The 12,785-nt window shown below is 41.6% G+C and overlaps 1 protein-coding gene across 3 annotated transcripts in view; it reads right to left on the bottom strand.

Moving 5' to 3' along the window:
- The window catches only part of HACD3 (3-hydroxyacyl-CoA dehydratase 3), a 44,779-nt gene that overhangs the window by 9,379 nt on the left and 22,615 nt on the right, over nt 1-12,785 (bottom strand). For all 3 annotated transcript variants that reach the window (XM_080644782.1, XM_080644783.1, XM_080644784.1), the window contains 3 exons: nt 11,684-11,848; nt 10,226-10,277; nt 6,649-6,759 (listed from right to left, as the gene is read on the bottom strand). In XM_080644782.1, the coding sequence (XP_080500908.1) occupies nt 6,649-6,759; nt 10,226-10,277; nt 11,684-11,701 (181 nt within the window). In that variant the 5' untranslated portion in view covers nt 11,702-11,848. The remainder of the gene's footprint in view (nt 1-6,648; nt 6,760-10,225; nt 10,278-11,683; nt 11,849-12,785) is intronic.

Raw genomic sequence — 12,785 nt, forward strand, 5'->3', positions numbered from 1 at the left:
CTCTGAAGTATTTTTGCAGAAATGAATCACTTTACAATCCTGCTGCAAAGTCAAATGTGAAACGAAGAATGGTGTATATATTGCTGATACATAATTTTACCAGAAAAATTCCATCAATATGCAGTTCAAAATCTGACTAATTCTTTTCTTTGAAAAAAAATTAATGCAAAATTACAATTTAAATTTTGCTACATATAAAATAAATTATTTTCATAATTTTAAATGCCCCTTTTTCAAGACAAAATCCCCATCAAATCTTTTTGTCACATTTACAATGTAAATTCTGGTATCGTTGAGAAGGGGATTCACTTTAAGTGACATTTCTCCTTTATAAAATGAGAAATTTAAAGCTAAAACTTAGAAAGTTAAAACTCATACATAGAAAGTTGTGACTTAAGACTTGGCATATGATAAATGAAAATTAGATCTTCTGGGCTTTGCCTCTGATTTTATGGGAAATTGATCCTTGATTCAATTCAGGAATAGAAATCTGATTTCTAAAATGATAGTTATAAAGAATATTAGTAACATTAAAATGCTTATAATATTGTTTTTAAAAATAAGATGCAAAATTGTATATACATACATTATGATGATTTTTTTTTTAATATATTTTATTGATATTTTTACAGAGAGGAAGGGAGAGGGATAGAAAGCTAGAAACATCGATGAGAGAGAAACATCGATCAGCTGCCTCCTGCACACCCCCCACTGGGGATGTGCCCGCAGCCAAGGTACATGCCCTTGACCGGAATCGAACCCGGGACCCTTCAGTCCGCAGGCCGACACTCTATCCACTGAGCCAAACCGGTTTCGGCATGATGATTATTTTTAACTGTAGGAAGAAAAAAGACTAAAAGGCATTGTATGGGAATATTAATAATGATAGACAATGGCTTATTAACCTCCCTTTCCTTCTCCTACACCTTTACTCCTGTTTTCCCCCATTTTACAAACTTTTTAAAATCAGCACATTAAATTTTATAATTGAAAAAAAATTTTGAAAATAGGAAAAGGCTCTCATATGTGAATAGAATATGGATTTAAACAGTGGTAGTATAAAACAGTATATACTCTTTCTGGGCATTATACATCAAAATCCCTAAAAACAATGTGTCCTCTAAACTCACAGTTCCACTTTAGGAATTGTTCCCAAGGAAGCTTTGTGGGAAAGGTGACAAGAACCAAGGAGCCAAGAATCTGCTGCTCTCATAGTTGGGATTAGGGTAGAGTTTTTGTTTTAAGTCTTTATTTTCTGATTTCTTCTGTAATTAACACATTTTTATAATTAGAAAAAAAAGTAAAAATTTATTTAATAAAAAAGTATTACTTAATAGAGAGCTAGGCAAGCTCAAACAAGTTTCTACATAAGCCCAAGAGTCTACTGCTGTTTCCTGAGCATATGAAGTTTAGCAAATACATGATTACATGAAAAAACAAGTACAGAGGAGATCCAAGATGGCAGCGTAGGTAAACACCTAAACTGCTGCCTCGCACAACAATTTCAAAACTACAACTAAAAGACAAAACGTCTATCACCCAGAACCACGGGAAAGCTGGCTCAGTGGAAGTTCTACAACTAGAAGGAAAGAGCAAACAGATTGAGGGGTGCGCAAGCGCTGAAAAGCTGAGGTACGGAGGTGCGCTAATCTGGCTGGCGATGGGCGACTGGGAGTGCTGCTTTTTTCAACCAGAAGGGAGACAAGCTCCCGATTACACTGAACTCCAGTTTCTGGGGAGACACGGGGAACCCAAACTCCTACGGGGAGAAGCTGGACTGTCTGCTGTGGGGTGGGAAAGTGAGGGTGGCTAGCTTGCAGGGCTGTGCGCAGGAACAATTGTTTATTGTGCTGGGGCGCGGGACGCGGGGACACAGTCGGAGACGCAGAGCCGGCTTACTGGCAGCCATCGCTGTTTGCCACGCCCTAGCCTAGTCACGCCCTGAGACCCCGCCCTGCACAATCTACGAACCCACCCAAGCTCTAAGCAGCGGCTTTAGCATATGAATGGCCTGCCCTATAGCAGCTTAACCTAGCAAACTTGCAGCCCGGGTCAGACAGCTCCAAAACCTCCAAACCCCAAGCAAAGAGGAGAAAACTGTAATTCTTGCTGTAGCTCCTGCTGGGTGGCCTCAGACAGTAGCTGACCTGCACCCCATTGGAGATCCAGAAACCAGTGTACCTAGTGGTCAGTGTGAGACACCAGATTTCAACTCCTCACATCCATAAGTGACACATTCAAGAGGCAGACTCAGGGAGCACCAAAGCCCCACTGAAACAAGTCCTGCTCCATAAGCGTGTCTCCAGCGCAGCAGTTCTTCCATTATAGACACAGCGGGTCCTCACAGCCAATTGGCCTGGAGGTCAATTCCTCCCAGTGTACCAACAGCAATCAAGGCTTAACTACACCAAGACTTTGCACTAAGCCCACAAAGGGGTGTACCAAAGGCATCCACCTCAGGTGATTGGGGAGGCTGAGCTACTGGCCCCTATAGGTCACCTACCACACAAAGCCACTCCATCAACACAGGGAAGCAGCAAAATGCGGAGACAAAGAAACATGTCACGAATGAGAGAAATGGAGGAAAGCAAACTATTGGACGACATAGAGTTCAGAACCACATTTATAAGGTTACTCAAGAATCTTCTAAAAACTGCCGAGAAACTTGATGAGACCTCCGAGGAGCTTAGTGAGACCTTCAAGGACCTTAATGAGAATGCCAAAAAAATGGAAAAGGACCAGTCAGAAATTAAGCATACACTGTCTGAAATAAAGAATATACAGAAACTCAACTATAGATCAACGTACCCCAAGAATCAAACCAAAGATCTGAAATATGAGGAAACAAAAAACACCCAACCAGAAAAACAAAAAGAAAAAATCCAAAAATATGAAGATAGTGTAAGGAACCTCTGGGACAACTTTAAGCGTACCAACATCCGAATTTTTGGGGTGCCAGAAGAAGAGAAAGAGCAAAATATTGAAAACCTATTAGAAGAAATAATGACAGAAAACTTTCCCTACCTGGTGAAAGAAATAGACTTACAAGTTCAGGAAGCACACAGAACCCCATACAAGAGGAATCCAAAGAGGACCACACCAAGACACATCATAATTAAAATGCCAAGGGCAAAAGACAAAGAGAGAATCTTGAAAGCAGCAAGAGAAAAACGGTTAGTTACCTACAAGGGAGCACCCATACGACTGTCAGCTGATTTCTCGGTAGAAACTATGCAGGCCAGAAGGGAGTGGCAAGAAATATTCAAAGTGATGAACAGCAAGAACCTACAACCAAGATTACTCTACCCAGCAAAGCTATCATTCAGAGTTGAAGGTCAGATAAAGAGCTTCACAGACAAGAAAAAGCTAAAGGAGTTCATCACCACCAAACCAGGATTACATGAAATGCTGAAGGTTGTTCTTTAAGAAGAGGAAGAAGAAGAAAAAGGTAAAGATAAAAATTATGAACAACAAAATGACATCAAATACATACCTACCAACAACTGAATCTAAAAATCAAGTGAATAAAAAATCTGAAGAACAGAATGGACTGGTGAATATAATAGAATCAGGGACATAGAAAGGGAGTGGACTGACAATTCTCAGGGGGGAGGGGGGGGAGGGGTGCAGGAAGAGACTGGACAAAAAGCTTACACCTATGGATGAAGACAGTGGCGGGGGGTAAGGGCATGGGGTGGGGTGGGGAATCAGGTGAAGGGGAGCTAGGGGGAAAGAGGACCACCTGTAATAATCTGAACAATAAAGATTTATTTTAAAAAAAAAGAAAAAGAAAAAACAAGTACATGTGTGGAATCTGCCATTCATCAACATCCTTTATTCAAAAGGAGAAAACTGCAAAAGGCAAGCTAGGACTCTGGGTGCTAGGGCCCAACTCTTCTCTGAGAACTGATAAGGGAAGAATTAAACCAGCAGGTGGTCAGGAAGAGGCTCAGAGCCAAAATAGAAATTACAAATCCATGCAGCTTACTTTAACACATGACCCAGATACTTAGCAGCTTTTGAACTGCATCAGGCCAGCAGGCTTGCACAGCAACACTCAGAATCAATCCAACTATGTTGGTTTAACCTGTGATTTGCAGAATTCCAAGGTGTTAAGAAGGCTGGAAAAACATGCACTTCTTTCAAATGACTCCAGACGCAACTACAATACATCGTCTACAAACCTCGGATAAAAACATTTAGGAGTGAAGAAGGAAACAGTCGACAGGACTTTTTTCTCTCTTTAAATAGAATTTATATTTTTCCATTGTACTTATTTTTATACTCCTTTTTATTTTATAAAATGAAGAAATTTTTTAAATTATCCACATTCAAACCATTTGAAAATGGTGCATTTCCTCCCAATCTTTTTGGGTGTATTGGTTCATTTTCACCTTTTTACATGGGTGTGAACTAATTGGAAGATTAAATTTATGTTATTTATTTAGCCTGTTATCAGTATTTTTACATGTTATTACAAACTCTTCAAATACTTTATATTTGTTTCACAACATTCCAATGAGGAAATATTCTAAACCAATTCCTCACTGAACATTTAGGTAGCTTCTAATCTGTCACTAACATAAATAATGCCATGATATCTATCTATCTTTTTGAAAAAGCTTCTCTTGCAGTTTCAGTTCTTTCTTTAGAGCATAGTTCTAGAAGTGAAATTACCAGGTTCCAAGGATATGAACAGTTAAGGTTCCTGATTCACTTTGCCAAATTATTTCCCAAGAGTTGTAATTACGTACCTTCACAGTAGCCATTGGTGTGTCTATTTTAGCATATGTCCTCTTGATTTAGGTATCTTTTAAAACTTTGCAAAATTGACAATAAAAAAGTCTTATTTTTTATTTTCTTCATCATTACTGTTAATAATTTTTTCTGTATATTAAATTAGTTTTAGTTCCTCTTATGACTTTTGTGTACATACTTTATAGTTTATCTATTCGGTGGAGTTTTCACATATTTAAAGTAATTTGTACAAGTTCTTTATATGTAAAGAAATCAATCTTTATTGGTATTTGTTGCAATTTTCCACCACCCTCTAGTCTATCCCCATGCTGCTAATCTCAATATACTTTTAATCTTTAATGCTATCTTGGCTGGGGTGTTATCAGATATACAGGAATTTAGGTATTTTATTGTAGTCAAATATATTGACCTTTTCCTTTATGATTCTTTCAACACTTTTAAGCTTAGAAAGGCCTAACATTCCACATGAGATTTTTATAAATATTTACTTATATCAATTATGGTTTAACTTTTTGATAAATAATTCTTAAGTCCTTTGAGCGAATTTATTTTTCAGTGTGAAGGAGAAGAGTCAGAGTCCTTGTTCCTTCATGTGTCCAAACCTAATCAATTTTCCTTGGAAATATTTATCCAGTAAAAAAGTATTGGATAATATTTCCCTTTCCATTGATTCATGATCTCTTTATCATATATAATTGAGGTGTGTATATAATGTAAGAACTATTCCTAGGCCACCTAGTCTGCTCTGCTGATTAGTCTGTTCTTACACTAAGACCGTACTATTTTAATTATCACTAGTGCCCCAGTGCACAGATTCGTGCACATTGAAAGAACATTAATTAGAAGGTGGCTGGAGGGGCGGGACTGGGTGAGAGGGGCTGGACACACCCTGGAGCCAACCTCCCACAGTCCCTCCCCGGCCAGCTGTACCTGGGGTTGCGCAGCAGCTCGAAGGGCATCTGCAGAGTGAGCAGGGTCCCTCCGGCAGATGAGGTCCCTTGGCCTGGCCTTCAAGGATTGGGCTGAAACGGGCTCTCCAACATCCCCCAAGGGGTCCCCGATTGAGAGAGGGCAGTTCTCAGGTGATGCACCCCAGAATTGGGCTCCCTCCTCTCTGATTCCAGGGTGCGTCACCTGAGAACCGCTGCTGCCAAGTCACCGCAGCTCGTCAGCTCCTGCGTTGAGCATCTACCCCTGGCAGTCAGTGCGTATCATAGCTACCAGTAGGACGGTCGGACACTCGCTTAGCCTTTTATATATACAGATTCTTTTATATCAGGTGGAGAAAGTCCTCTCCCATTACCTTTCTTCCCCTAAATTTTATTATCTATTTATTATTCACAATAAAATTTCATAATACTTTAGATCACATTCTCAAATATTTTCTATTGTCATTTACTTTGGCCAGAATTCTGTTAAACATGCAAACTAATTTATCAAGAACTAATATCTTTATAATAGTCTTTTCATTCATTTTTAGAACAGTTCAGTTGAGAATCTATTTAGACTCCAAAAGGATAAGATCCCTTTTGGACTTGCATAACTCTGGCATTAGAAGTATCACATCAATTTCTTTAGTTATAAACTATCATGTAGTGAATAGAGAAAGGGATGGTAGTCCAAGATATGCTCCTGGTGAGCTGTGTGGACAGGGACCATTTCTTTGGCCATCTCTAAACCTGTTTCCTCACCAGCTAACAAGATGGAATATCAGCCCATCTGTTTCAGAGATCATGGGAAATAGAAGATATGAAAATACAATGAAAAGCATAGAGTACTATACAAATAAGGGGGTTTAATATTAATACCAAAGGCAAAGAGTATTACCTGTGATGATTAGGGGGCCAATCTACTAAAAAAAGAAAACTAGTGTTAAAATTTGGTACTTGCCTTTTCCCAGGATAAAGAACCGCACAGTCATGTTGACAAACATCCACGAGAATCCCAAGAATTGCACAAGATTATACATGAACAGGTATCCTTTCTTCAAGTTTATAAGAGCTGAAAAGCAAAGCAAGGCAGTAAACTGTTACAAGCAGCACAGCAGGAGAGGGGTATGTAGGGCATCCTATAATAACTTCATCCCTCTTTCCTATTTGGGTGCTCTAAGCTCCCATACAAATACCTGGCCCAGGTCTGTACCAGCCTGGCTCCTGGTCCCATAGACAAACAGAAAGAAAAAATATGAGGAACACTGCACTCCAAGGTATGTTTTCAGCAGACTTTCCCCTCAGAGTCTTGAAGGGTAAGTATACTAATATAGACATAACAAATCCAAGAAGAGAATATAACTTAGGAGGTATTAAAGTATGGGGGGAAAGCTATGCTCAGCTCCTATTCTTGTTATCTACACTAATAAAAGAGAAATATGGAAATTGACTGTCACTTCACGATGCCCACCGGCCAATCAGGAGTGAGTATGCAAATTAGCAGGACAAAGATGGCAGCGGCCACGGAACCAGCCAGAGCAGGCGGGAGGCTTGGGTCGCCCCTGGCGACGGAAGAAGCCAAGCTTCCCGCCCGCCTGGGCTGGCTGTCAAAGGAGGAGCCTGTGGGCAGTAGCCATGGAGCCGGCCTGAGCGTAGGAGGCTTGGGTAGCCTGGGCTGGCTGCCAAGGGAGGGGCCTGCAAACGGCCCTCAGCCCCTCACCCAGGCTGGCCATGCCCCCATGGGGTAAGGGTCTCCGCTGGGGGGCATGGCCAGCCTGAAAACAGCCCTCAGCCCCTTACCCAGGCTGGCACCGTCCCCAGTGGGGACCGCCACCCCAATGGGGGCGTGGCCGGCCTGCAAACCACCACAGGCCCCTCGACCAGGCCAGCCCGCCCCCCAAGGGAACCCCCACCCTGATCCAGGACACCCTTCAGGGCAAACCAGCCAGCCCCCACCTGTGCACCACACCTCTATCTATGCTAATAAAAGGATATGATAATTAGACTGGGAGACCTTCCAGGAGACCTTCCGGACGTTCTTATGGACAAAGCCATGGTGGCGGGGCCAAGGTAGAGGCAGTTAGGGGCCAAGAGGGGAGGGCAGTTGTGGGTGATCAGGCCAGGATGGGACGGCAGTTGTGGGTAATCAGGCCGTTGGGGGTGAGCAGACCAGCAGGGGGGCAGTTTGGGGTGAGCAGGCCAGCGGGGAGGGCAGGTGGGGGCAGCGAGCAGGCCGGTGGGGGTGGGGGGAGGCAGTTGGAGGTGAGCAGGCTGGCAGGGGGGGCAGTTGCGGGCAAGCAGGCCAGCGGGGGGGCAGTTGGGGACAAGCAGGCCGGCAGGCAGAGTGGTTAGGGGCAATCAGGCAGGCAGGCAGATGAGCAGTTAGGAGCCAGCAGTCCTGGATTGCCAGAGGGATCCCAGATTGGAGAGGGTGCAGGCCAGGCTGAAGGACACCCCCCACCCCGTGCATGAATTTTGTGCACCGGGCCACTAATCTTAATATAATCTACAGTTACTTCTTTTCTGGAATTTTTTAAGGTCATAGAGGTCAAACTAGCTCAAAGAGAGAGAATGAATAATGAAAAAAATTCTGATATTTGATCATATATTCATTCAACCAAGCATTAACTGAACACCTACAATGTCCAAGGTATGGAGGGGCACTATTGGGATTCAAAGAACTTACAATCTAAAACCATAATACAAGATAGAATGACAGGTAACATCTTGTGACAATTTCAAGGTGAGAAAATTACATTAGGCTGGGAAGTGGGAATCAAGCAAGTATCTGATCTAGGCTTTGGAGGATGGGTAGAATGAAGATATAACCAAAGGAGGAAATTACAATCTGAGAGGCAAGGGAATAAGGGACATTAGTTTTGTCTGCAGCCCAAGGTTTGTGGAACAGCTAACTACAGACTTACGGAAGGAGTGAGAAACTTCGGGTCATGGTGAGTCAAAGGAGCAGGGTAAAGGAGACTTCTCAAGAGAAGAGCTATGAAGTGCAGGTTCTGCTGCACAAATTTATTCCTAGACTACAGACATTCTGCATACACCCTTGGATGATGTTGCAAGCAAAAGCAACCTTATTCTAAGGGGCCAAAAAAGCTAGACAAATTAAAATTTTTTCTTCAAAACTATAAAAGTTTATTATACTTCCCAATCATAAAAAACTTCTTTCATTAGGGACCTTTATGAATTTAGATAAAACTGTTAAAGTTTTATCTAACATCCTAAAAATCAGTATATAAGTATTTTCATATATTTTTGAAGTTTATCCCTCTAAACACAAAAAATTAATTTAAATCTCAGGTGTCCTTTTATGTTGCTATTCTTTACCTCCACTAATTGTCTCCCCTCCTTTGCTTTTCTAAGGGAATATTTCTCTTAATTAGTAGTTATTCAAATCTTTTTTTTTTAGAGCAATGAAATCTTCTTTTCAAGAGAAACTTTATTAACAATGCCATGAAACACAAAAGCACAGTTGCTTTGACTAAAGTGGAAATGCTTGGTTGGCCTATCCCTCCAAAGCATCTCTGGGAATTGGGGTACCATGGAACATAGTTTGAAAACCACTGCTCTACAACTTTCCACTCCCTTATTTATGGCATGCCAAATATGCACCACTAAACTTGAAAAAGTGAACAAATGAGGAACTCTTATATTATTTGGTGTTTTAGCATTAACTTATATAAGTTTTAACTTATAGACTTCCATAGTCCTCCCTCTAGAATGCAAGCTCTTAGAGCACAGGTGCTATGATGAATTCATTGACTCCACACTCAAGGGACTAGTATAATGCTTTCAGTGCCGCAAGAATTTAATAGATCGCTGCTGAATTTAATCTATGTCACCCAGAAGATAATACACTTACAGAACTTATTGCTTATAAGTGGTTGGACAGACAGAAATAGAGATGGATTTTTTTCAAGGTTGACAACCACACTTATCTGTAGCACAGCCCTTAAGATCTCGGTTGGGAGAAAAACACCAGATTGGAAGGAGTGTAGCCTTGGACCTCCATCACATTTCCACATTTCCATGCAGTACATGCTGCCATCTGACATTAGGCCAGTCCAAGAGACTAAGGTTCTTCCATACTACATACCAGATGATGGTAAGTTCCAAATAGAAGGGAAACATTACCCAACCAACTTGGCTCACTGGTTGAGCATCAATCTATGAACCAGGAGGTCAAGGTTCAATTCCCAGTCAGGGCACATGCCCAAGTTGTGGGGTCGATTCCTAGTGTGGGGCGTACAGGAGGCAGCCGATCAATGATTCTCTCTCATCACTGAGGTTTCTATCTCTCTCTGCTTCTCCCTTCCTCTCTGAAATCAATAAAAATATTTTTTTAAAAGGGAAACATTAAAAGTAAGGCTTCTAATGTGGATGTGCACAGCGTAAGCACTGGACATTAAGGACTGCTCATCCACTCACCTACACAATATTAGCTCTCCTACCACATCACACTCATCCATACCCCCATCTCTATCACAAATTAAATGGTAACTACCATAGCAGCAGGGGCAACTTACTTTCAGGGGAGCCTTGGCTTTCCATTCTGAGTTTATTTAGGCGTTCTTCTTCCTAGAATTTGGACAGAAGTTTTTCAAGAAGAAAAATTAGACTGCCCAGATGCTTGCAAAAGTCCACATGTTGGCTGAGTGATCTGACTCCCTGAAAGCCTCTTCCAATTGTGCTCAGACTTCATTGGGGAAAATGTCCTAGCTCAGGGTGCTCCTCCTTACTGAGTAGCATTAACATCACAGAATGCCCGTCCAGTACTCACAGAACTGAGCCAATCAGTTGGCTTCTAATCTATAAAGTGGGTAGTCTTGACATCTTAGAGCTGGAGAGACATTAAGATTTGTCATGGTCATAGAAACAAACAGAAATTTAAGGCAGAAAATAGATCGCTATTTTATTTTTAACACCTCTAGATTTTTAGTATAATTTTTCCAGAATCTAAAACTATGTCTCCACATCAGTACGAACTCATATTAGGTTAATATATAGGTGGTTACATATAGAAATATTTATGGATAGATGTATATGCATAGGCTAGTATGCACACACATAGTTTGTTGTTCAGTCAGCTGAGAGGACCTAGAAGCGATGATATCCCAGCTGCAACAAGCATACCAAAACCTAGATGTTGGTTTCCACTACCATTCTCCACTAAAAAGAACAGAGCTCCTTGAAGAATGGCTTATTCTAGGGCTGAGCAGGGAACATACAAGATAAGCCAGGAGCAGCTTACAGTGCCAGAAATTAAAGAAGTGCACACAAAAAAAGGAAAGAAGAAAGCCCCATAGTGAAGTGAAGGAGCTATGAGCTTTGTCAAAAGGACACAAGAGCCAACTGAAAGAGTTCTATTGTCCAAACCTGAAACAATCTGAGCAACAAAATAAATAACACAGTACTGAATTATAACTCAAACTATAAAATAAATATTAATGAGTCTACTGATATTTTTAATGACTGAATAAATTAGTGGGAGAGAATAATCTCCAATGCAGAATAATTTCAAATAAAATATGTAGATACTCCACCCTGAAGATGGGAAGCATAACTCCCCACTCCTTAAGTGTGAGCTATGCATAGTAACTTCCTTCCAAAGAGTACAGTAAGGAAAGGGGAGGAAGTAACATTACAATGAAGAGACCTGACAAACATTACCTCAGCCACATGAGCAAGATCAATATCAACAGTGATAAGTCATATTGATAGTATGTACCCGTGATATGGCATGATAAGAATAAAACCTCTGTGGTCTTCCTTCCCCAAAACCAATCATGAAAAACACACCAAGCACACCCACTGAGGAACAGTCTACAAAATATGACCAATACTTCTATAAAACCATGTCTCCAGGTCGTTAACTTAATGTCTAACTTCGTATTTATTCTATCAGACCCTGATAAGTATCTGAGGTGACCCAAATAACTTGGTCTCCTCACGATTTCTGCCTAGGTCCTAGGGTCCTTACTGACCTTGGCTCGGAGCTCCATTTCCGCATCAGACTCGTCCAGCCAGCGATCAAAGTCAGGGGCCAAAAACAGTGGGCGCTTCTCCTGCTTGGTGAGTCTCTCCCACCACTGGCTCACTTTCTTCTGTACCGTAATGTTTACCTGCCTCTGGGTCAGTTTGTAAACCAGCTAAGAGAGAAAATAAGAATGTGAGAATGCTCTCTCCTTCCTATCCCCCTCTTCTTCCTCTGAAACTGCCCCAAGCCAGTGTGACTATACAGAGAAACTAAAGAGTAGGCTTATTCCCCTTCCTTCTCTGTTCCAACACATCCTGATGCAAAGAGAACATCTAGACCACGAGCCGGTATAGGGAAAATCTGGTAAGAATAGCACTGTCTTTATGATGCACCCAATGAATGACACAGGAGGAGATCAGGATAAGAAAGGCAGAGTTCCTGGTTACTGGTATACTAGAAGAAACTAAATGAACCTCCTGCCAGATCTATATCATGCAAGGCACTACATCCAATCACTCTTTCAAGTGCATCCTCACCTTCCAAATTTTCCTCCCATGACGATGGTCCTGGCATAGAGAGTCCTTATTTTAGAAAGGTCTAATCAAAGCTAGAACTGTACTGGATCAGATACAACTTTTTCACATGGGTCAGCCTAGGGAGTCTTCCCAACTAAACTCAAATTCTTAGTGGCTGTTGCAGTTCATTATTCTACATGTCTTCCCCCTTTGCCTCCAAAGCAAGACCCATGACAAGTTCTCCACTCCTTAAATCACTGCTGTCTATTAAAACAACCAAAACAACAGAAACCTCCTGCAGACAGAGAGCAATATGCTCAAACCCTCATAGATAAGCATGTAATTCCAGAAACTGAAATACACCATGTGCTGGATTCCCTCCCTTCCAGTTACAGAAGCTTCCTCAAGCGCTTAGAGAAGGGAAACTTCAATATACGTCCCACATTCTTCCTAAAGATCAACTGCCTCAGCATTTTGATTTCTACTGCCCTTCCGGCAAAGTCACAGGAAAGCAGCGCCTGTGTGGGCTTCTCCTGCCCTCCATAACTGCTCTCTGTGGGTACCATACTCCTCCTCTGTCGTCGTTAAAAGACA

Source organism: Plecotus auritus, assembly GCF_963455305.1.
Source record: "Plecotus auritus genome assembly, chromosome: 1".
Classification (NCBI taxonomy): Eukaryota; Metazoa; Chordata; class Mammalia; order Chiroptera; family Vespertilionidae; genus Plecotus; species Plecotus auritus.